Genomic DNA, 24788 nt, shown 5'->3' with positions numbered 1-24788 from the left:
ACATTCCATCTTGCATTGTTCGTCCTTGATTTTCTACTCGAAATATGATCCCAACCGTAGATAACCGATGATCTCTTGCAACTCACTCCGAATCTCCCTGTACAGTAGCGACAGTAGTAGTATTGATCTGCCGAGGTCTATGTACAAATATATCTAGAGAAGATAAATCAACTTTACTGGACGATAGTGACGGCTAAACTCCAAAGAGACCAGAAAGAGAAGAAAGCAAAATGACGGTATGTCGAAGTAACGAAGATATCTATCTAACTTGGATAAGGAATATGGTGTAGCTGATGAGATTATGTAGTCGAAAACCAAAGCGACCCCTTTGACCATAGTCATCAAACTTGGTGAGTCGTCTATACTCCACCAACCCCTTACCTCGTCTTGCTTCGAACCCTAGGGTAATCAATCAGTCCCAAGTGGTATCTGACACCTATCCGTTATTCATGTCATTTAGGTACTTCCTCCATCGTCTCTCCCGAATACCCATTCTTACCCCACCTTCAACTACTTTCATCTATCGTCGAGACGGTCGTGAGTCTCAGAGCACAGGGTCATAGAGTCGTGTTGGTCAGTTCGGGTGCTATAGGAGTGGGGTTGAGGAGGATGGATTTGAGAGGAAGAGGGAAAGGATTAAGTCAGAAACAGGTAAGTACATCTATGCTACAGTTAACATCAATCCCAGCTACAGTACCAGTACTTTCCTCAACTGGTTGACTGTTATGTGTTATGGGATATATTGATGTTTACAAGAATCCGAAATCGTCCTGATATACTTTATTGTATAGGCACTAGCAGCAATTGGCCAAGGTCGATTAATAGCATTATGGGATAACTTGTTCTCGCAATTGGATCAACCTATAGCTCAGATATTATTAACTAGAATGGATATATCCGATGTAAGGGAATTCATTCACTCCCTTATGAGGTCGTCCATCTATCTTCAGCTGCTCGAAATTCTCTGGGATCCTTGACAGCTGATATAATGTATCTTTCTCTTCCTCTAGCGAACGAGATATTTGAATGCTCAAAATACATTCTCTGAATTGCTTCAAATGGGAGTCGTACCAATCGTTAATGAGAATGATACTGTGTCCGTCACTGTGAGCTGAGACGAAAATCTTTTCCAAACTACGAAATGAAGTATAATAACTCCGTGAGTGTCATATAGGAAATCAAATTCGGTGATAATGATACGTTATCTGCTATTTCATCTGCAATCGTTCATGCGGATTATCTGTTCTTATTGACTGATGTGGAATGCTTGTGAGTCAGCTGACACGCACACGCTTTCGCGATATGATGAGCAGTGAGCTGATAGAGTATTGTTGTGGTTCTAGGTATACGGATAATCCAAGGAATAATCCGGATGCTAAGCCTGTGAGGGTTGTAAGGGATATTGAGAAGGTCAAACAGCAAGGTATGTGACAGACAATCGCCTAATAGATGATATCAGTAGACTTTCGTACGATTGAAATGATGCTGATCATCAGAAACCTTGTAGTCTCCACAGCAACACTTGGAACGTCACTCGGTACGGGAGGGATGTCAACGAAACTTATAGCTGCTGAACTGGCCACCGCTGCTGGGACGACCACTGTCATCATGCATTCTGGCAATGTGAAAGATATATTCCACGTGATTGAGCGTGGGGCAGGACCTAGTAGGGATATCTCTGAGACACCTGCTTTGGAGGAAGGGCCGTTATGTACGAGATTCCTGAGGAGAGACAGAGCTCTGAAAGAGTGAGTCGTGCCATGCAAGTGACTGAGAATGCTCCATGCTAATATACTCGCTTTAGTCGAAAATGGTGGATAGCCCATGGATTGCATTCAGCAGGTACAATAACGATCGACGAAGGTGCCTACAGAGCTATACAGAGGAAAGAATCGGGAGGTCGTCTGTTACCTGCTGGAGTAATCAAGGTTGAAGGTCCCTTCGCATCTCATCAAGCCGTTAGATTAGTCGTTAGACGTAAGAAGAGAGATCCATCTTCTTCTTTGAAAGGAAAAACTGGAGATTCCAGCACCATCATCACCAATCCTGTGTCTAGAAATTCGATAGATGAAAGTACGAATTCAAGTCCTACACCTGCAACCACATCTAAATTCCCTCAAGAGAATAATCCCACTTCATACCCTTCGACATTGGCTTCACCTGCGTTGAAACATCTTACGAATGCTCAACCTGATACACCCCTCATACAACCCATCTTATCGCTTTCTTCATCCGTAGCTTCTTTAGATCCATTATCGAAGTCTGGACCTTCATCGCCTTCACCTTCATCTGCGATCAACGCTATAGCTGAAAAGCTGAATAATGTCACCTTGACGCAGATGCAAACGCAAGCGCAGAATAGGGATACAGAGGATGAAGAAGAAGAAGGATGGGAAGAGGTTGAGATTGGAAAAGGATTGGCGCAGTATAACAGTGTTGAGATTGACAGAATCAAAGGTATTAAAAGGTGAGTTTTACATCTTGGGGATATTGACAATGCTGATGGTTGTATATCAGTGCACATATAGAGAATGTCTTGGGGTATAGTGAATCTGAACACGTGGTAGATTCGATAACGTTTTTGTGATGATGTGGTAGCATATTATGGGATATGAAGTGATGAATTTCCTGTTGAAGAAGGGATTGAAGACATGTACATGGAGATGGTCTTAGTATGACCATGACTTGTGAGATATATATGCATCGACTTGTATAAACGTATGAAACTGCTTGATCTTTGATTTTGATTTTTGACAACCGGTAAATTACTGAAATAGGCAATTATAAGTTGTAACGCGACATGACAAAACCAGGATAACTCGAGTAAACAAACATGTATTTAACATCATCACTCGACACTGAGCACACTACTCTCATAGCATCATCACATTCTTCATCCTTCTCGATCAACCTTGTAGCGACCATATCGACGATAGCAGTACAGTACGAGCATAACTAGCCCTGCTGCTCCCTGCAAAATCCACCCATTCTACTATAGTGGTACAGACGACTTGACTTGCCGACAGGCCAACTTCATTCAACCCCAACTCAAATCTCATCCTCTTACTCGACATTTTTGTTTAGGGATTCAACATCTCACAGATACATATCCATCAATCTTAGAAACCGAGTTGATATCTGACTGATATGTCACTACGTACTCCGGGAAGAGCGAGGAGGGGAGAAGAAGCGCATTTGGCTTATAATGCTGATCCAAAAACTGTCGGAACGTGAGTCTTATCCCTACAGTGCCGTAGCATTTGCTATACCTTATCGTATCTTGGTTCACAAGATGTCAACTTATCTGGTCGCTGACATTGATATTGTCTTATCCTATCTTGTCTTTCACTCATTTGGTTCATGTTCAAACTCACTTCCGGATCATGACGACCCTCTCTCTATATTCCTATCTCATGATTTTGTTCGCACTGCACTACACTATACTACCCACAGTCGTACCAACGCCCCTATGCCAACGGGAGTAACAAGATTATCAGATGGATTTGAAGACCCGGCAGCATTCTTCTCTTCTCCTAACAATACAGAGTACGCTTCCGGTTCCGGTTCTCGATCGATCGCCTCTGTTTTCAGTAAGGGTATAGGTACACCCAAGACACCAGCTGGGAGAAGCGATCATACCGCCCAACAAACTCCCATGACGGGTGATACGTCTATGGGAACGTTGAGAAGGACTAGATCGAGGATGAGCGATATCGATCCGGAGGATAGAGATAAAGCGGATGAGGAGATGTTGGAAGATGATTTGTTGAATGATGAAGATGATTTACGTGAGTCAAACGATTGATCAATAATTCTCGACATCTGTCTAGTTTCACTCGAGCAAATCAAGGTTGACATGGTGGACATGTCTTGATTCTTGCTCGACATTGGTATCATTGCTAACGAGATGAAAATTATCCATGTAGAAGCGGCTACTCCGAAATACTTTGCAACTGAAAGTAGTGAGTATAATATCCTGCAAATAAATACTTGAATATGAACTATATGCCACGGTTTACTTATCGTGGTGATACATTTACATAGACCCACCTTCTGTTACTCTACCTTCACGGTCGAGATTACCATTCTCCTCACCAGCTGTCGACCGGACATTCGACGCGTTACCTTCCCCCAGAGCACGATCTTCCCTACGAAAGTCTAACCTATCTGCGCATTCTGGACTTAGAAACGGAGGTAGAGTAAGCGATATGACTGGCAATTCACCCGACGCAAGTGGAATTACAAATCAAGATGAGGATGAAGATGAAGAATCTCAAAGAAGGGGAAAGCGTAAATCCACTAGATTATCTATATCACCTACGGTGAAGAATAAGAAGAGAAGACAGAGTAGCATAGTACCTGGTTCTCTACCTGAAGAACTTAGCTATACGAGTAATAGTGGTAGCAGTAGAAGAAAATCGACGAAAGGTAATGGTCACATAGATAGGGAGGCTAGTATAAGCGATAATGAGATGGATATGGATATTGGAGGACCATCATTCGATGATGATATCGGTGGTGGGAGTGGAGGAGGAGATGATTTCGACGATACCGTGCAAGATTTAGGAAATGACGATAATAACGATTTCGATCATGATGACGACAATGACAATGATAATGATAATAATATAAGTGGGGATTTACCCGAACCTGATGGAGAAGAGGATGATATAGCATTAGAACAAGAGGCAATGGATCAAGAGAATGAACCTGAAGAAGATGATGATGATGATGAAGAAGAACAGCAATCGACACCACGAGTTGAGAAGGAACGTAAGAAGAAATCAGTCGTTAGGAAGAGGACTACTCAGAAGAAAAGTAGAACAGATGAGAATGCTCCTCCTGCTAAAACGAGGCCGAGACAAGGTAGTGTGGCTCCTAAACCTAAGAGAACGAGGATATCTCAAATAGGAGTTAGTGGTAAGTTCCATTCCATCCCCCTTGCTGTCTATGGATTGAAATGACGTTGTACACTGTGTTGACGTTTGAATGTATATCAAAGGTACCAACTCAGATGAAGAGACAGAAGATGGATATCATGGAAATTTCCAGTGTCGACGATCGAGCCGAACTCATTTCAAACCTTTGGATTGGTGGAGAGGTGAAAAATTCGAATATAGACGTGGACCCGGATTACCGGTTATAGCTGAAGTGATCACAATACCTGAAGAGACCCCCCAACCATTTTCTGCGAGGCATAAGAAGACTACTAAGAGAGCTGATTCGACAACTAGGAGTACGAAGAAAAGGTTGAGATCCAGACACGATAGTGGGTCTGAGCAAGAAGTCGAAGAAGAAGAAGAAGTTGGATGGGATGACGAAACTGAGCCGACGGGATTGGTTAAGACTTTCCCGGAGGGTATGGAATCACATAGGAGTGAGTGAACCAAACTCTCAAATTGAGAAACGAGTGATATCTAATGGTTGTTTTGACTCTTCCGCAGAGATCGCATGCCCTAAAGCTTTACTTAACCCTGAACACAAAGCGAATCAGAATTTCTCATACCAGAAGGTATTTGGTGAAGGCGATTTCATGGCCGCCGGAGTGGTCATGATACCTGTAGGAAAGAGTAAAACTACTAAACCAAGTAAAGATAATGCCTATGTGAGTGTATGATCTAATTCACTTTACTCCCGACGACCCATTCTTCGCCACAGCACTTATCAATAATATGCTGGAATACAAAAGCTGATTCCAAGTTTTTAGGTATTTTACGTTATACAAGGGGCTGTCCAAGTACAAATTTATAGAACAAGTTTCATTATGGCTCCAGGTGGACAATTCATAGTACCTCGAGGTAAGTACACCGTAAAGAATACATATTCATCAGCTAGAAAAGAAAGAAAGATTGATTGACTCTTTTGGCTTTTTATAGGTAATGAATATTCAATTGAAAATATCTCAAATAAAGAGGTGCAATTGTTCTTCGCTCAAGCACGTAAAGTGAAAGCGACCGAACAAGAATTGGAAGCTGCCGGAGCTTCCACGCCTAAGGCCAGTTCAGTTGGAGTACCGAATGGGAAAGCTAAGAAGCAGAAGGTGGTAAAGCAGACTAGACTTGGGAGTGAAGACGAGGATGAGGATGATTATTGATCAATTCCATACTTGGTGGACAAGGTGAAAGGGTCGAATCATTGGTTGTTGAATCAGTGGACATGATTGATATGGCATTTTAGGTCTTTTGCATATTGTACAGTTGTTTTGTTTGATAGTATAGGTATAAACCTTCTGGACCCAAGTAATCCTTGAATGCTTTTTGATACCTACGCAGTAGTTTTCTTACGATTCATTACGATTGTTCAATGACTTTTCTTTTTGACTAGCAGTGCCATACTTCTATGATGTTTGAATACCTCAAAGCACAGTTCATTAATACGATAACTTGATCGGCAAATGATGGATGAAATGGACTTGCAGTACACCGTGGTTACTCGCTGCTCGTCACTCAGCTCTCTACTGGTGATGATACGTCATACGACGGGTACTCCGTTTCACTCCGCTGGTACTCTGTGCGGGTCGGATGAGTGCCACGTGTCCACCATTCAAAGTGGCACCTGAGCAAGTCGCTTTAAGCGGGGTTGTATGTTTTTGTATGGGTGAGCATGATTGATAAGACTCACCAGTCTGCGTATACAATCCATCCAGACTCAACTTTTGTCATCTTACACATCCATCCATTTGACATCATATCATTTCATCTTCACAAGTATCTTATGTCACATCGACCATCAATCATCGACAGACATACATACATAGCAAGAGAGATAGAGAGATATCACCATAAGCATAGCATAGAATAGCACCAAGCAAGATGGTAGCTAATTCGGCTGGTGGGAATAGGAACCTGTAAGTCTGGTTGTCACAGCATCGCCCCCCTTGTCTTTGTTCATACCATACTCGCTATACCAAGAGAATGACAAGACACATACATCATCGTATCAACACGACAAGGATCAGCGCTAACTCAGATTCATATCTGCTTCCCATGCCTATCAACATCATCACGCCTCACAATGCATACATCATATCGACATCTCACCGTCAACTCCCTTGCACTGCTCCACCACATCTCACGCATACCTGTTGTCTCTCATAATATAGATCAAGGTCTATTCGAGTCACTAGTAAGTTCATCACCACTTCTTCGTTTAACCTATGAGTGTGGATGTGGGTGAATAGATACTGATGTATGGTAATGATATGGTCATCCCGTCTATCTATCCTTCATCATCGTGTCAATCAATCCACTCTCAAACACGCCAACTACACACATCACATCAAATCACCCACTTTTTTCAACCACATGTAGTCGTCGCCGCCGATTCTTTGATCAAGAGGGATATCCTACGATTACCAGATCCATTTGCGATCGTTTCGGTAGACTCGGAACAGATTCATACTACTTCTGTGATCAAGAGGACTTTAAACCCCTATTGGAATGAGTGAGTTGTCACCCTTACTTCCGCACAAGGAACAGAAGCTGATGGTTTATCCGATATTGTCAAATAGAAACTTTGACATGTGAGTGATCCTGATTCTGCAAAATTGTCAAAAGACGGAAGACGAAAGACGAAACAAGGGATGTTTCACTTGGTTTCACTTCCGGAGAAATGGTGCTTCTTCATGTCTTGGGGAACCCGCTGACTGATACCTGATATCATCCATAGAACCGTCAAAGATTCTTCAATTGTAGCGGTACAAATCTTTGATCAAAGAAAATTCAAGAGAAAGGTGAGTCATACATTCAACCCTATCAACCCTTTCATGGGCTTGCGCTTAATTTATCGTTTTTTCCACGCACAGGACCAAGGTTTCTTAGGTGTCATCAATATCAAGGTATCCGATGTCATCGATCTTGAACTTGGTGGGCAAGGTAAGCTTCACTTCCTCCTTGAACCGCGAGAGAACCTAGCTGACAGACTGAATTCAGAAATGCTCACAAAGGAGTTGAAGAAAGGTAGCGACGGTCAAGCAGTGCAAGGCAAACTTATTGTATACCTATCTACACAAACAGGTGGACCCGCCAACGCAGCACCTGCTGCATCTACTTCCAACACCATGCTCAACGCTCCTGCCAATGGATCGGCCCTTTCTCTCAACACCGCTGCTGCTGTTAACACTGCGGGCTCTCGACCTGGCTCAACCCTTCGAGCCGCTAATGCTACCCCTGAACCGGAAAGTCCAAGCCCAGCTGCCGCCGCCGACAGTCCCAACGTTGCTCAACCTTCAGCTGCCGTGCCCCAGCCCATCAGCACCAACGCCGCTGCAGCTGCTGCCTCTGGCGCCCCTACGGTCAACCCCACTGCTCAAGCTGCTTCCACCGGTCAAACAGGTACTAGCACTGGACCTGGCAACGAATTCGACTCGCACTCTGATCAATATGGTGCTCTTCCTGCTGGTTGGGAAAGACGTATCGATCATCTCGGTCGTCAATATTACGTAGATCACAACACTAGAACGACCACCTGGAACAGACCAAGTGACAACCAATTATCCAACAATGCTTCTCAAGCTACATCCACCGGTGAAGCAAGAGCAAGACACAATCAACGAAACTTGGCGGATGATATGCTCGATGTTCAACAGTCCAACACTGGTGGTGCATCTACTCCTACCAGCGGTGGTACTGGTGCTGCTGGCGCAGTCGCTTCCAACAACGTTACAACTGCTGGACAAGGACCATTGCCCGCCGGATGGGAACAGAGATTCACCCCTGAAGGACGACCATATTTCGTTGATCACAACACACGAACTACCACCTGGGTTGATCCTCGACGACAACAGTTATTGAGAGTCATCGCTCCAGGACAAGGTAATTTGACTGTTCAACCTCAAACGGTCAGTCAACTGGGACCACTACCCAGTGGATGGGAGATGAGGTTGACTTCAACGGCAAGAGTGTACTTTGTCGATCACAATACCAAGACTACCACATGGGATGATCCAAGATTACCTTCATCATTGGATCAGAACGTACCGCAGTACAAGAGAGATTTCAGAAGGAAATTGATCTACTTCAGATCACAACCTGCTCTCAGATCCAATACCGGTCAATGCCATATCAAAGTTTCTCGAGATAACATCTTTGAAGGATCATACACTGAGATCATGAGACAGACTCCAAATGATTTGAAGAAGAGATTGATGATCAAGTTTGAAGGTGAAGATGGTTTGGATTATGGAGGTTTGTCGAGGTGAGTGAAGCTTTCATCGCAGAAATTAGGGAGGAAGGCTGACTAAATTGTCAATGTATCATTACAGAGAATTCTTCTTCTTACTATCACACGAGATGTTCAACCCCTTCTACTGTTTATTCGAATATTCCGCCCATGACAACTATACTTTACAAATCAACCCCAACTCCGGTGTTAATCCAGAACATCTAAATTACTTCAAATTCATCGGTAGGGTAGTAGGATTAGGTATCTTCCACCGAAGATTCCTCGACGCCTACTTCATCGTGTCGTTCTACAAGATGATCCTGAAGAAGAAGATCACACTGCAAGATTTGGAGTCTGTCGATTCAGGCTTACACAGAGGTTTGACTTGGATGCTTGAGAATGATATCACGGATGTCATTGAGGATACGTTCAGTATAACTGAGGAGCATTTCGGCGAGGTAGTGACGGTTGATTTGAAAGAGGATGGTAGGAATATCGAGGTTACGGAGGAGAACAAGAAGGATTATGTTGAGTGAGTTGAGCGTTCCGTGATAACCTATCAAACTTCATGGGTTGCATGTACCCATGCCGGATCATCTTCGTCAAAGCAGTATAGCATACTGATGAGTAAACTTCTTGTCCTATTCGCACAGCCTCGTCACCGAATACCGAATCTCTCGACGAGTCAGCGAACAGTTCGATGCCTTCATGTCAGGTTTCAACGAATTGATCCCTCAAGAACTCATTAACGTGTTCGATGAGAGAGAATTGGAATTGCTCATTGGTGGTATGTCAGAAATTGATGTGGATGATTGGATGAAACATACCGATTACCGAGGATAGTGAGTCGATCTAGCATGAGTATATAAATTAGAGAATTGACACTGATTAATTTGCGATTTAGCAACCCATCTGACGAGGTTGTAGAATGGTTTTGGAAGATTGTCAGAGGATGGCCTGCCGAGAGAAAGTCCCGTCTATTACAGTGAGTGATAGAGTTACTTTCCGTCTCTTGACATGACGAATGTCGTTGACCCGATTTGCAATATAGGTTCACAACTGGTACTTCGAGAATCCCAGTCAACGGTTTCAAAGATCTACAAGGATCTGACGGACCGCGTCGATTTACCATTGAAAAGGCTGGTGAACCAACCCAATTACCGAAATCACATACTTGTTTCAACAGGATTGACTTGCCGGCGTATAAGACTTATGAGGCTTTGGAACAGAAATTGACCATTGCGTGAGTGAACCAATCACTCAATCAGAATACTTTTATTGTCTCGAATCTCAGGCATAATTACTGACTGTTGGCTATACATTGTAGTGTCGAGGAAACTCTTGGTTTCGGTCAAGAATAGGCTTATGACTCGATCAACGGATTTTCCCTTTTTCTCTCTTTTTCCAATTATCCCATAGACTATCTCTCATCCATGTACAACATCTTTGAGATCATCTCGTATCCTCATCCTCATCCTCTTCCGGTCAGGTATGATTTATGTAATCCCGTCGTCTGTGTTTTGTGTTTTTCGGTCTCGTTTTTCCTCTTCTGATTTCGGTTCTCTCTTTCTCCTTCTTGATCTCTATATATGCAAATACGATGTCTTAATTCGCCTCAAGAGGTTTCCAGGTTATGAGTATGCATGAATACCATATGTTATGCTGTCATGTGAAATGACGTATACATCATATAAATCATACAATAATTGAGCACTTTTGATCCCCCGTACAAACATTTCACTCTCTAGTTCTTTCTGTAATCCCTCGTCCAGATCCTATTCAATCTCCAATCCGGATTATCACTCGGTCGATCCTTGTTCTAGTTCTTGCTTGCGTTCCCCTAGGAATTTGATCTTGGTCGATGTAGACCTCGAACGAGTAATCATGGGGATCATCTTCCGTCCATATTTGACATTCAATTCGAACTGGGATAAAAACATCGCTCGACTGTCTTCATTTCCATCTTCGTATCACCCTAATGTACTAAGCACTATGAAATATGTGTATATACAGAATACTGGATGAATTGTTCTTATCACCATCAGTATTAGTTGCTGTACTGTATATCAAAATTCCTGTTTACTCTTTATCCAATTACAACAATCTATTGTCTTTTATGTATATCCTGTTCGATCTCCAATACCCTTCGGAATCATCTGTTTTATTACTCGAGGACTGATCTTGGTTGATGCGGACCTCGAAGGAGTAGGAGCCATTCGTATAATTACGACTTCCAGGCTTTGGCTTAGTCTCACAAATCAGTTCGAATTCGGATAAGCGATGAACACGCTCATCATCTTCCTCTCCTTCTTTTTCGTCATATTTGCGGAAAGGTAATGAGTTGATCAACGAATTAGACCATTGAAGTACTTCCGTCAACTCTTCATCATCTTTGTTCACATTAGCAATAAACTGCCGATTCGTCATGTTTTCCGCGTATCTATCGATATCATCATCGTCCATCGAACATTCCTTGATGGTTTTGATCCATGGAGGTACATTCGTTTCTGATCCTGAGAAAGTCTGTACAGTCTTGATAGTCATTTCTCTTGGTTTATTGTTCGTTCAATCTATTCCTTCAAATTTCGGCAAAGCCATTACCTTCTGTTTATAGCATATGTTACCAATGCCACCACCACTTAGATGAGAAGTAGGAATACTCGTGAAAGATTTAGATAATCCCGATTGGACCATTTGACATTGTAGTAAATTCGATATCCTGATTATATCTTGTGGATCATCATAATTCCATAAATTACCTGAATCATATGGTAGGTCCCCGTCCCCATTCGCATCTTTATCTCTTGACCATCTACAATCAAAATGTGTCCAAGCCGTACATTCATTTTTGATCATACCTTTCCAGCTCCCACTGTCACCTGTTGAATCAGGAAGATACCATCGTAATTCTGCTTTACACCTGGTTACGTGATCGAAACAACTTGGACTGCCACATTGGATTCGTTCGGATGGAGTTCTAACAATTTGGATAGATAGGGAGCAAAAGAAGTCAGAGAATTGTGCCTCTTCATGATAAGATAAGATCCATCCGTTGTCGAAAGGGAAGCTGTATCGGAATTTGGTAGTGTAAGGGCATGATGCTGGTGGGAGGTAGAAGGGTAAATTTGAACTCTATTAGTATCACAATCTTCATCGCTATCAGGAATTGTGTGAACATCCAATTTCGCTTTCTGATGATTTTGGTTTCCTCTTTCAAGGGAGCTTATCTGATCATGGTTTGTAGGACAAGATTGTTCGAAAATGTCAAAGATAGATGAACATTCACGGGGACTGTCACTGTCCCCAGATCGGCTTGACTCCATGTTTTGAACTAGGAATTATACAGCACCTCGACGATTGAATTGAGTTCTGATGGCTTGCGAAGGACAAAATTGAGGAGAGCATTGGTCCTGAAATAACAAGATGTGGATATGATATGTGCAGTGTCGTTTGTCCTCTCTATCGTATGAATTGGACATGGGATACATCACTGCACGAGGGATCCTCAACATGTTATTCCATCCCTTCTTAATGCGCCAGATTTTCCGAACCATGCAGCTTGCTCAAAATACGTATCACATTTTTGGATCCCTTCATACCTCTTACTCTGGTCTGTTTGGTGCCCCATCAACTTCACCATCTAGCTACCACTCACTTCTTCCCGGGGGACTTTCAGAAGAGATGCTGTGTATAACATTGAGCTACCTTTTCACCGTGATATTCATCATCATTCAGCTTTCTCCAAGGTTCAGTGCCACTCGTCAACGTGATCCCACCTCCCATCACAAGAAATGAACCATCTCCGAATTGTCGCTGAATTTGTTGTACGTTGTAAGCTATGGATGGCGGACTGATCACACACAGCTGACAACTTGCAAATTGCATGAGCATTCACACATCCACACACAAATACACACGTACACAAACACAGATCGATGAATCAGGCACATGCATAGAGTACGCTAAGAGTTATTGATCATTCGCACTGTCATCTTTGATGGTAGCTACGCACAAGCAGGAGATGGATATCTAGATCAAAGGATATACACAAATAAGAACAGTCAGAATCGGGTGACATCGATCGGGGAAGGGAATGCTGAATACGATATCGCTCATCGCTGATCAGGGAGAGCCGATGAATCTGAGCACTGCAATATAGATTATCGGTCTCTCGGCGATATTTCCGGAGTGATCAGCAGATATGTATTGGAGTATTAAGTCTATTTACCAGATTTAAAGATGGTTTGGCATCATGCTTTTTGCCCAGATGAGACAATGTGAAACCTTTCCTCCCTTTGAGTTACCACGTCAGCTTTTTTTTGGCATTTTGGTCCCGCCGGAGGCAGCTCCAGATCTTTCATACTCTTGGAATGGCATTGTTAAGGTTATTTACTGACTGACACATGCTTGATGAGAGCAAACGTATCTACACAGTAGCATGAGGGAAAAAAAAAGGTAAAATCGAATTATCCTGAAGAGATATTCGTTCATGTAAAACAGGGGCATTTCACTGTCATCCTCTCGGTTCTTCTGCGTTTCCAAAGGTCCTTTGGATCTATCACTTGAGAGTTTAGCCCACCATCAAAAATTAACATCAAGAAAAAAAAAACATGGTTTAGCGTAAACGAAAAGAAAAACGAAGACATACCTACTTGACTCCAGATCCTTCAATTTTGCATACACATACCTAACCCCAAAAACAATTCATCGAACGATATACAATATATATATGGTGATCCATCAATTTACGATGTCAACCTTCTCTCTCTTTTCCAACCCTTTTCATCTTTAGTCTAACTCATGAGTCACTTGAGCGTGATCATCTACTGTATTGGTACTAGCTACACACTCGGATTTCGGAAAGGAATTTCTCTGACTTGGATACGACTACGATATCGGAAATAAGGTTGGTCGGACCAAGGGAAAAAAAGAAAAGAAAAGAAAAAACATCATACATCGTCAAAGGAAGGGTACAGTCAAAAGGAATATATACACATAACATAATAACAACAACAACCTATTCTCATTCTCATTCTCATCTCCGTCTTCATTGTGTACTCTGAGTCGAAGGTACTGTATGGTGATAATTAGTATTACGATATAATATATCTCCTATCTCTTAGGGTAACAACTAGGTAACAGGGAATAAGGAATTGGTAATCTCTCATCATAGAGTACTGTATCGTCAGCTCGGGTTGAGTAATCTCATGACATCAACCTAAAAAAGAGAAACGCACGGACCAGATCACGGTCAACACACATCAAACATCAACCGATTATCTCATCATTCCCATTCCATCCCATTCCATCTTTCCTTCCTTCTTCATATCCTCTCTATCAACCATTCATCTTTCCTTCTTTCTTATATCACTTCCTCTATACCATTCTCCTCATCCTATATACTCCCAACACCTCGGCCAGATCATCAGTCTTAGGTGAAGGAAGTTTGGGACCCTAATCTACAGCCCAAGGTAGATCGATAACAGCTCCGCTCATCCGATCCGACCTGTTCGGTAACACTCCTTCGTTCGACCTCGACCTTAACCCTTCATTACCAACACTTCGCCTCAGCGATGATGTCTGGTCTGAAGGGAGGTCACAAAGACCCCAGCAAGGGTAAAAACAACGACAACAGTTCCTCAACTCATCTTCCTGAAAATCAAGGAATGGCAAGCAATCCCAGAACGGCTGAAGATGTAAGATTTCTTCATTTGCCACTCATTCATTCGCAGCTGACATATCCCTGTGCATCTCTGAACGGCAGCTTCGAGCTTTGATTCAAACTCTCGCCATTGGCCCAAACAGAGACGCCATATTCATCAATACGAACCTTCCTCCGTTCACCCTTTCCACCACCACTAATGGACTCCATGCGGCCAACAACGAAGATTCGCCCAATTCCAAGCGACCTCATCCTTTTGGAACACCTTTCACCCCTCAAAAGCCTGCCAATAGCAAAGGTCAATCGCAACTTCCTTCGTCCGATGCAGCCAAGAAGGAGAACGCACAAATGCCGCTCCCCATCGGTACAGAGAAAAAGCTCGGTCTAATCGAAAGAATCCAACCTCAACCTCAATACGGATATCCAAGTACTCCAAAATCACCTTCGTCGTTTTGGCCACAATACCATGGTGGCTGGGTTGAGACGCAAGAAATTGTCTCGCCAATGTCACCCTCGTCGAGGGTGGACTACAGACCTGATCATCCCTACTATGGTCAATACCAAGATGGAATTCAAGGTCATGAGGAACAGTGGAATCGTTATCAGTTGCAACGGGGCAGAAAGGAAGATCTCAACAATAATCACAATTGTCACTCCAGTCAATCCGGCAACCTCCCGAGAAGGACCATCACGTTCAATCCTTTCGCGGATGATATGTATAATACCACATCCATGGTGAGTATTCAACCTTGACTATGAAATCCTGCTAACATGACTGATGGCTGTTTCGCATCCGCAGAATATCAACTCCTCGTCGGCGAAGTCGGGGTCTAGTCAACCTCGAAACGGTCAGCCTATCTCCGGTATTGAGGATCACAATTTCTCCGACCTCATTTCTACACCTGGCTTCGGTGGGTTTGGCGTCACCTTTGGCGCAAGCTCTTATTTCCCTGCATATAATGGCAATCATCAACAATATCAAGATCCAGCCTCTACGGCATCTAATACAAGACCCAACGCGGCGCAATTGACCCAAGCACTCAGCAATGCTGGAAAGAGGTCAAGCGCCTATGGCAACGAGTGGTATGCTCAGAACAATCAAGGACAAGCACATCAAGATCTCCATCGTCAACGAAGACCCAGCATGTCTCATAGCACCCGTTATCCTCCTTTTGAAGCTGGACTGGTCCGAGCTCACACCGGTACGTCGGCTCAAACTGTACCAACTGATCAATTCGCCACACCTGGTCCGGAAAGACGACCAAATGCAGACAACTCTGCGTTGGTGCTACGAAAGACACCTTGGGCTGTCACTCAATATACCAATACCGGATTACTTCCGCCAAATTGGGGTCCTGGCACTGGCTTCGACTCAGGTCCACCTCCTCCTACTCCATTTGCACCGGGAGATTGGCGTAAGTATTTTCATTTTGATTTGACATGAAAAGGTTAGAGTCGTTAAGGTCTTTGCTTAGTGTGTGCACAACCCTATTGTGGCTATCATAATTTCCAAAAAAACCCTGACTGTCGAGCGTAAGTGATTCTGTAGGATAAGCAAAGACCTGATGACTGAAAACTTACGTCAAATACCAGCTGCGGTCATCCTCGACCTTGGGAGATGATTGTGAGTGTCGCCACCTGAAAGTGGACAGCTAGCTGACTCCTCACCAGACTCATAACACCATCAACAGTCCTCCTCTCGGATCCGTTGGCGACTGGAGATGCGATTGCGGATACATCAGTGAGTTTCGTCTAGTCTGGTCTGAGATCGGCATTATGCTCAAACCACCCTTTCGGTCCAGATTGGCGAAGACGAGCTCTTTGCAAGAGCTGCTACCCTGATCATCCTTCTAATCGAGGTAAGTCTCGTGTGGCAAAACGGTACTGATAGCTGATCAATGTTATCCAATTTGATTATCAGATCGATCCGCTGTCACTCTGCCTAATCGCCCGGCCGGCGATCTCAACACATACCAATCGTCCGATAGCTATTCGAGCTCAAGAACCCAGCATGACTTCAGTCCTTCTCACCACCGAAGCGCTAGTGGCACCCAAGAACGTTCGGCATGGGAGGTCCTCGACTGGCCACCACAACAACTCCAAGGCGTCTAGTAAGTGTTACTTAGGCATGTACAACAGGCTTAGGTGCTTTCCAAAGCTGAAGATACCTTTACTCGCCAGATGAACTGAACAGATCTAACGATCAAATCGTGACAATCTTCAGTGGTGAAGTATCTCTATCATCGTTTTCAGGGAATTGCGAGACCTCTGCCTGATTGCGTCCTCGACAATTTTTGCTCGTTCTTGTTCTAGAACCCTCATCACCTTAAAAACCTTTCAAATTCCCATTCGGTCAATCATTCATTCTCAACGTCTGTGCGAAACTCCACTACTTACACATTCTCAACATCTTCACTTTCTTGCTTTGCTCGGTGACCTATCGCCTCTTCAGGGGCACATCAAATTCGCTCTCCTATGATGAATTCCCTGTTTATTCACACCTGCATTATCAATCGACAAAAGAAGGATGGTTCTGGAAGACATGGACGAGGTAATTTCGCTCAAATGCAGGCATCAACAAGCTCAATATATATTGCAGGAAGATCATCAAGGAGTGTAGTCTGGTACAGAATGGTACAAATTACGTATGAACGGTTATGGAAATATGGTAGGTGACGTTTCAAGTCGGTTTTACAGGAGATGTATTCTGGAGTGAAGGAAGGTAATATGTAGAATAAAAAGGGAAAATGGAAATTATCGAAAAAAAGGAATACCCCACAGGTGTATAAGGAGGAAGGAGGTTGTACTTCGATTCTATTTTACGTGACTTTATATGATTATCATTTGAACAGGGTGACGGTGATTCTATACATATATATATGTATTATAATACAATGGTTGTATGTATTTGAGGGTATCGATATCGACTTATTAAGCTTGATGAGCGAACATCTAGATGAGCTTTCGAAACGAGGTTGGTCAATCGTGTTATGCCACTTGACTTATTGTTCGAGCATTGAATGCCACTTCTAAATCAGTCTAAAATCCAGAATGAAGTCATTCCGATTTTTCATGTGACTAACTCCTGCAACTTATTTTGCTTGGGACGTTTCTTGCTTCTTGTTCGTCTCGTCCATTTGCTGGTTCAAAGCCTTTACAAGCACGATAGGGTAAAACCCGGTGAAAAGATCGACTAACCTTGATTCCCTTTTACCCTGAACGCCTTTACTATTTTACCATAAAGTGGAGAACACCGCCGTTGGAAACAGAAAAAAGAAGGTTCGGAGAATCTCGCAACTTGTAATTTGTGAGTACGCACCGCACAGGCTGCAATACAGAAGCCAGGTGCAGTGTGAATTTAGAGTTCTAGACCTTTAGTTCAGACATCTGCAGGTAAGATGTGAGATGAACGGGAATAGTAGATTTGGGACTAAGCATTGGTATCATGATGATGATGATGATGATGATGGACGGTCATGCAAATCTCTGAATCTGCAGAACATAGGTATAGATGATTGTGTGTGACTGCAAGGGGAGAGTGATTGATGCACTGTGCACATACATTTGCCCTACACCTACGCCTGAGACGACCTTTCACTCATATGCATAGCTGTTGAAGGGAGTAGCAAGAAGAAGAAGAAGAGGCAGAATTGGCGCGTCAGTACATGACACAAAAAAGTACAGAAACACATCCGTCATTTTTCGATTTCGTTTTTTTTTCACTTGGTCTTTTTTACCCTGGATTCCCCATTCACTGTGTTAGCTAGATAGCTACACCACCACCACCATTCATCACACTTTTCTATACTATCATTTTATCGTTTCTTTCGCTCCATCATTCTTTGTTTCATCTCATCTCATTCAATCCCCAAAAATACCATATACTGTTCTACTTTCTCTTCTCTTTCGGTCTTCATTTCTTTTTGGGCAAGCCAAGCTTTTAACAACACAAGATACGATACCATCAAAACCTCCCAATCGCAGACTCAAAAGGAAAGAGAATCGGATTTGAGGATCAGAGAGAGGGAACACAAAAAGGATATCAGTTTATCATTTTAGATTTGTCAGATAGATAGATAGGGCTGGATCATCCTATCGTTAAGCACCGTTTTTGGGGTTATTTGTCTTTGGTGAGTTATCTGTATCCGTATGAGGATGGGGTATTTGCGATGCATAGCAATAAGGAAGTGGATCGTCAGGAATAAGAGGTTGATGAGGATACGCGTTCCCTCATCTGATTGTGGGAATATCACATATCACAAATAACATCGGTAATGGAAAGGAAGGGGGATGGTCTGTGTGCGATGTGTGATGATAGATGATGCATGGAGTGTTTGTGTCTGTGTCGCTTTGTCCATCATCCTCTTTCTATGTTTACGCTTGGATCATATACCAGTACCAATCATCAACGAAACAAATCAATCTGAAGCTGACTTTATCTTTATCGGTCTCTGCCTTTCACAGTCTTTCGCTTTTCTCTTTCATATTCAAAAAGAAAAAAGGTCACATAGGGAAAGAATAGTCTAAACAGCCATTTCATCTCGATACTCGTCTAGTTCCGAAGATCATTGGAATCGAAAAACGGCTATAACCTATCGACTATCAACAAAGGACATTCACTTGTTCAAATCGCTTTTCAACAATTCAATAAAATAGAACAATACCTTTTATCGCAAATTATTTATTCCTTTTATCAACCTTTTAAACCCGTGACCGACCAACACGAAGACGATTACGTTTACGTATCCCTCACGAATCTCGTCGCCATCGCATCCCCGACTACCAACATTACAAAAACAATCAAACCTTGCAACGCGTACAGTTGCCGCTCACATCTATTGAATAATACTTTTTTCATCGCCACCCAACTCTCAACCTTTTTTCATTCATTCAACCCCAGCATTGAATGATACAAACCATAGTCATACAGCTCCGTCAAACTCTTTAGACATAAGATCGTTAGAATTGAAAGGTTAATTGGTATAGAGAAGAAAGAATAGGGAGAAGCAAACGAGTTACGAGTGAATCACCGTTCGAGCTTAGGAAGAAGGAAAAGTCTTGTAAACAAAGACTCTTTCTTCCTCCCATCCTAGGCTCGTACTTTCGGTGATCAACCAGTAAACCCTTCTAAACACGGTATGGCACGACCAATCAGACCGGCACCTGCGCCGCCCACCGCATCCACTGGGTCATCCACACCGATACCTCGTACATCCTCTCGTGCTCATCGACCATCAGCTACACCCTCTACACCTTTCACCCCTTCATCCGCTACACCATCTGATATAGGTAGTTCAAGTAAAGGTAGACCAGAAGCCAAGACTCATGGACTAAGGAGTGTAGGAGGAGCTAGTGAGAGAACACCCTGTCCTTTCCCCGCTCAGTGGGGTGGGAGGGATAAATGTGGGATTTCAGAGGAAGATGAAGCGGATGAAGTGCTTATGAGTATCTTGGGATCGATTGCTTACTACGTAGGTTATACTGTCTCATTACCTCTTGACGAAGATTCTATTGTCTTCTGGATTTGAAAGCTGATGTGTTTTCATTTTGCATAGGACAACCGTGCTTTATCAGCGGAAGAAATCGCTTCGACATGTTTTCAACAAGGATGGCTTCGACCGCCTTCTGCTGCTATCGAACCCACCACATTGATCAACAATTCGATCCGATCTTACCTCAAACGATGTGAGCGAACTCAGCGCCATTGTCTGCTTGCCAAGCATCAACTTGCCGGATCAGTCGTCGAACAAGTCCTTCAACCTGCTCTTCACCCTCATGCATTCGACGACTCTGTTAGACCAAAGGGTACAGTATGGTACTTGTTTGGTGGCAATGGCAAGAGTAAATGGAAGAATCCTTTTGAAGGTATAGAAGTACCTAAGATACCACCCAGGAAACCGGTTCCCAAGAAGATACAACCGCAGAAGGAGAACAAGGCTGTCAAAGTGGAAGAGAAGAAGCCTGGTGGCGTACAGAAAGGAAAGGCGAAGGTCCAAGCACCTGTGAAGATAAGATTGGTGCTCAATGGCCCGATCACAGGAGACGAAGAGACTCAAAGCGAGGCTGGAAGTAGCTCAAGGTCAAGGAGCGTTAGTGTCGGTATACCACAGGATACGATCGGACTCGGACTTGCTCAACCTATCTCTTTACCTCAATCCAAACCAACAAAGAACAAGTCTAGACCACGTAGACCTAGAGATATACTGGATTCGTCCTCTGAGAGCGATACCAGTGAATCAGATATGGACTTTGATATGCCTGGACCATCTCGACTGATACGCCGTACAACTTCACTTCGAAAAGTCCCTCCCCCACTCTCCCTCGGTAGCTCACCTCGAGTGCACAGCTCCTCTCGACTCCCTCAGCATTCACCTTTCATGGACATATTCTACCCTTCCCCTATCATACCCACATCTCCTTTCCAACCTCACGCTTCACCTTTCCCTTCGCACTCACTCGATAATACCACTTGGACCGCTAGACACGACAGGCTATACCAATTCGAATCCTCGAGTTCTAGTTCAGATGACGAAATGCGCGAAACCACATGGGGCATGGATTCGGAGATCTTGGTCAAGGCTGTGGATGGTGACGAGGAGGATCGTCCCTCTTGGTCAATGGACGAAGATGAGACGAAAGTCAGGGAAGCTACAGATGCTCTAAGGGTTCTTTTCCCTCTGTCATCGCCTGATGAAGAAGCGGATCTGGAGTCGAAGATCAAGCTGAATCAGCTGGATAATCGACCTTCATCGCTCTTCGAGTCACCTAAAGCCAACTTGTCTGCTAATATGAACAGCCAGTTGAAGGCTGTCGATGCAGGCGGAATACCTCTCAATGCTTGGATCGCCAACTCTTCACCCTCGGCTTCACCTAATCTACGAACTTACAAGAGTCTCGCTCCACCAGTGGATGTCAGTCCCACACAGCACTTGTCCAAACTTCGAAGTTCATTCGATCCTGAGGAGATGGAGGTAGATGAAGAAACACCTTGGTTAGATGAAAGTGGTGAATTACCAGTAAAAGCCGAAGACACCTTCTCTGATGTCGATATCAACTCCACAATCGGTGATGCTCCTACTCCCGAACACGACCGTCATCTACACACAGCCCTTTGGGCTCAGGAAGCTGCTGCTATCAGGATCAAGCAAGAGCCGGAGGATTACCCTTCGCCAGCTGAGACTGATCCAGATGATGCTTCGGCGTTAGGATACCGTGGTTCTCGAGCTTCCTCAACACCCTCTAGTGGGTCATCGGAATTACCACCTTTCGAAATTGAAGTGGATAATGGTAGGATGGGAGTTGACGAGGTTATCCTTGGTCCAGAGAGTGTTACCATCGAAGAACTAGATGGATGGTTACCTGCCTCAGGAAAGGCGGAGAAGACACCTCATCGCGGAAGAGGTTCGAAGAATAGGAATCACCCGTTGAGATGTAGTGGGAATTGGGGAGGTATAGGTGTCTGTAGTACGCTTGTCAATATTGTCAAGCCACCTGCGAGAAACCGAAGTGTCAGATCAAACGCCACAGCTCGACGTAGGAAATCGTCACCTCAGCCACCAATTGTTGATGAATCCGAGCCACTCACACCTGACACCGGGATCGACATCGATGCTGAAGTGGATGATGCGATTGGCACAGCCGATTTGGAGCAAGCTAGGAAAGAAGCTGATGCGAGGGAAGAACAGCATCGTAAAGCGTGTAAGGAAAAGGTCGAGCAACAGAAAGCCCTGATGGAAGCATACCGACAGACCATACGAGCTGAAGCGATGGATCACCATCAAGATCCTTCACCTACACCATGGTCGGAGAACAATAATCACGCACCTTGGGGAACAAGCTCGACGGATTCTATCAACATTGCTACTCCTGGTGCCCTCTCACCTATGTCCCTCTTTGGCATGTCCAATCTTTCCCTCAAAACACCCACGGATGGAATGTGCATGGCTGTGGATCCCAAAGCTCTCGTTAGTCCACCACTACAAGCTGGGTTCGGATTCCCTCAAATGGCAGTACCTCAAGGACCGACCCGACCTCCATCACACCTCCCACCTGGAGATATAGGAATGGGTATGCTTGACACCGCTCTGAGTGAACAGGAAGTCAAAGCTATCATGGCTGCCAACGCCACATCAGCACCTACACCAGCATCAGCAACAAATGTCAGCAAGCTTGCTCCGCCATTGCATCTCGCCCCTGCAAGTTCGGTCAGTCCAGTCTTATTGCCCAGTCGACCTGTCACCCCAGCCTCAGCACCGGCCTCAACCGTTTCTACACCGAGCTCGAACAGGCATGCGCACAAAATCCAACCTATCGCCCCTGCGCCCGCGGTCGTACCCGTCAAACCCACACCCATTCCTATCGCCCCCGCTTCGGCCTCAACCGAGAAGAGCACAGCCATGGTAGCACTGCCCACTACTGTACCAGCTCAGGTCGCACCTCAACCGACGGCAAGTACTGTTGCAACTCCTTCTCCTGTGCCTTCCATCAGCAGCGCGAACAACAAGGGTACTCCTACGCCCACTGCCAATGGTGTCAGTCTCGCCCCTGCTGCCTCCACTACTCGCACGACCACACCTTCGAACGAGGCAGCTGCTCCTCCAAGCAGAGTTACTCCATCGCCCACATCGACCAGCACATCGACCTCGTCATCTTCCATGCCTCCTCCTGCGAACGGTAATGGAAATGGTAGATCTGGTGGGAAGATTGCGACCATCACAAAGCCGCTTTGCCCAGGTGTTGATGCTTGTGTGGTGGACAACATTCCGGTTTACGCTCATATCTTCGATGGTAAACCAGGTCAAGGCAGACAGGTCCTTCTCAGAAGGTTAGACACGGATTTTGGTGAGTAGTTTTTTCCTTAGCTTTTTACCTTCACTTTAGTATCGAAGTGCAAGCTGACGAGTTTTACAGTCAATGCCAATGCTCTTTTGGCTGCTCTTGGCGTGCCCGAAAACAAGTTTCCCGAATACTTCGATCATCCAATCTCACCTGTTCGATTAGCGGCCAGACATGTCATCCCACCTTCGAATCCTTCCGCCGAATACTCTCAGGGTGTCAGTGGTATCTGGGTGCATATATCAGAAGCTAGGGAATTTGCGAGGAAAGCGAAGTTGAAAGAAGGCAGTTTGTTAGCTAGTCTGTTGCGGGAGGACCTGTTCCAATTGGTGAGTTATTATGCTATCACAATAAGCAATCGGAAGAAATGATATTGATAGTACTTCCGGTTGTCTAGTTCGCTACATTGGCAGGATTGAAACCTGATCATCCGACCTCTGAAACTTTCGGATTACCATTCGTCCCACGAAGACCACCTGTCTCGACTCCCGCTCCTGCTACCAGTGGTCCTTCCAACTTATCATCAGTCAATTCCAAGTCTGTACCTAATCTCACTGCTCTCTCAACTTCCGCACCTGGCCCGTGTCAGAATACGACTAAACCGCCTGGTACCGCCTCCAGCGGTACGCCGACCACCAAGGGACCATTGGTAAGATCCGCACCCCCTACTCCACCTGAAGGTTGTCCTGGACCGAAAAGAAGAAGAGCGACTATATCTTCTCCATTAGCTAAGAAACCCCAACCACCTATCAATCCTCTTACTCCCACGACATCGGGTCTCGCGGGTCCAGCAGGTGCCAAGACTCAAGCTATCGCTCCTGCACCTTCACCCGGGTCTGTACCAGCAGCGGGGACTAGGATGAGTGTGGCTGCTCAGAAGAGAGCGACGAGAGCTAGTATTAGTGGGAGTGTACCTCGACCACTGGCGGGGAAGTGATAACTCATCGGGGATTCTGGTTCATCCTGTGTAATTGTCTGTTGATTGACTGAGAAGGAGATGGATGTAGAATTGTCAGAGGGGTAGGAGGCGAGAGATAACTTCGTATAATATAATTAGGATTTTTATTTAGAGAAAGCCCCATACAAACTACTCTATGCTTTTCGTACGTAGTGTAGTCATTTGTAGGAA

The 24788-nt window shown here is 44.4% G+C and overlaps 7 protein-coding genes across 7 annotated transcripts; 5 read left to right on the top strand and 2 right to left on the bottom strand.

Moving 5' to 3' along the window:
• Positions 1-230: 230 nt before the first annotated feature.
• Positions 231-2587, top strand: I203_106287 (glutamate 5-kinase; the record flags this gene model as incomplete). The annotated part of the gene is made up of 10 exons (XM_019148048.1): positions 231-236; positions 308-350; positions 461-651; positions 792-902; positions 1011-1106; positions 1175-1269; positions 1344-1423; positions 1508-1748; positions 1805-2467; positions 2518-2587. The coding sequence occupies 10 exons, from the start codon at positions 231-233 to the stop codon at positions 2585-2587; spliced, it is 1596 nt and encodes a 531-aa protein (XP_019002966.1).
• Positions 2588-3147: 560 nt separating this feature from the next.
• Positions 3148-6094, top strand: I203_106286 (uncharacterized protein; the record flags this gene model as incomplete). Its single annotated transcript, XM_019148047.1, has 8 exons — positions 3148-3230; positions 3454-3788; positions 3927-3962; positions 4045-4920; positions 5003-5377; positions 5445-5605; positions 5708-5798; positions 5877-6094. The coding sequence occupies 8 exons, from the start codon at positions 3148-3150 to the stop codon at positions 6092-6094; spliced, it is 2175 nt and encodes a 724-aa protein (XP_019002965.1).
• A 718-nt stretch (positions 6095-6812) lies between these two features.
• I203_106285 (uncharacterized protein) lies at positions 6813-10523 on the top strand (the record flags this gene model as incomplete). The annotated part of the gene is made up of 12 exons (XM_019148046.2): positions 6813-6847; positions 7103-7125; positions 7311-7443; positions 7511-7522; positions 7669-7732; positions 7805-7874; positions 7932-9195; positions 9263-9694; positions 9816-10004; positions 10067-10147; positions 10214-10405; positions 10490-10523. The coding sequence occupies 12 exons, from the start codon at positions 6813-6815 to the stop codon at positions 10521-10523; spliced, it is 2529 nt and encodes an 842-aa protein (XP_019002964.2).
• A 733-nt stretch (positions 10524-11256) lies between these two features.
• I203_106284 (uncharacterized protein) lies at positions 11257-11706 on the bottom strand (the record flags this gene model as incomplete). Its single annotated transcript, XM_019148045.1, has 1 exon — positions 11257-11706. The coding sequence occupies one exon, from the start codon at positions 11704-11706 to the stop codon at positions 11257-11259; it is 450 nt and encodes a 149-aa protein (XP_019002963.1).
• Positions 11707-12086: 380 nt separating this feature from the next.
• Positions 12087-12485, bottom strand: I203_106283 (uncharacterized protein; the record flags this gene model as incomplete). The annotated part of the gene is made up of 1 exon (XM_065517936.1): positions 12087-12485. One exon carries the CDS (start codon positions 12483-12485, stop codon positions 12087-12089), a length of 399 nt encoding a protein of 132 aa, XP_065373240.1.
• A 2253-nt stretch (positions 12486-14738) lies between these two features.
• On the top strand, positions 14739-17100 carry I203_106282 (uncharacterized protein; the record flags this gene model as incomplete). Its single annotated transcript, XM_065517935.1, has 10 exons — positions 14739-14858; positions 14927-15559; positions 15624-16239; positions 16300-16357; positions 16418-16448; positions 16496-16565; positions 16627-16683; positions 16746-16756; positions 16881-16935; positions 17006-17100. The coding sequence occupies 10 exons, from the start codon at positions 14739-14741 to the stop codon at positions 17098-17100; spliced, it is 1746 nt and encodes a 581-aa protein (XP_065373239.1).
• A 2862-nt stretch (positions 17101-19962) lies between these two features.
• I203_106281 (uncharacterized protein) lies at positions 19963-24596 on the top strand (the record flags this gene model as incomplete). Its single annotated transcript, XM_065517934.1, has 4 exons — positions 19963-20295; positions 20380-23665; positions 23735-23988; positions 24057-24596. The coding sequence occupies 4 exons, from the start codon at positions 19963-19965 to the stop codon at positions 24594-24596; spliced, it is 4413 nt and encodes a 1470-aa protein (XP_065373238.1).
• Between the last annotated feature and the right edge of the window lie 192 nt (positions 24597-24788).

The sequence above is a fragment of the Kwoniella mangroviensis genome (assembly GCF_000507465.2).
Source record: "Kwoniella mangroviensis CBS 8507 chromosome 1 map unlocalized Ctg02, whole genome shotgun sequence".
In the NCBI taxonomy this organism is placed as follows: Eukaryota; Fungi; Basidiomycota; class Tremellomycetes; order Tremellales; family Cryptococcaceae; genus Kwoniella; species Kwoniella mangrovensis.
Note: the sequence above shows the minus strand (reverse complement) of the source record. Positions and strands in the feature narration are given on the sequence as shown.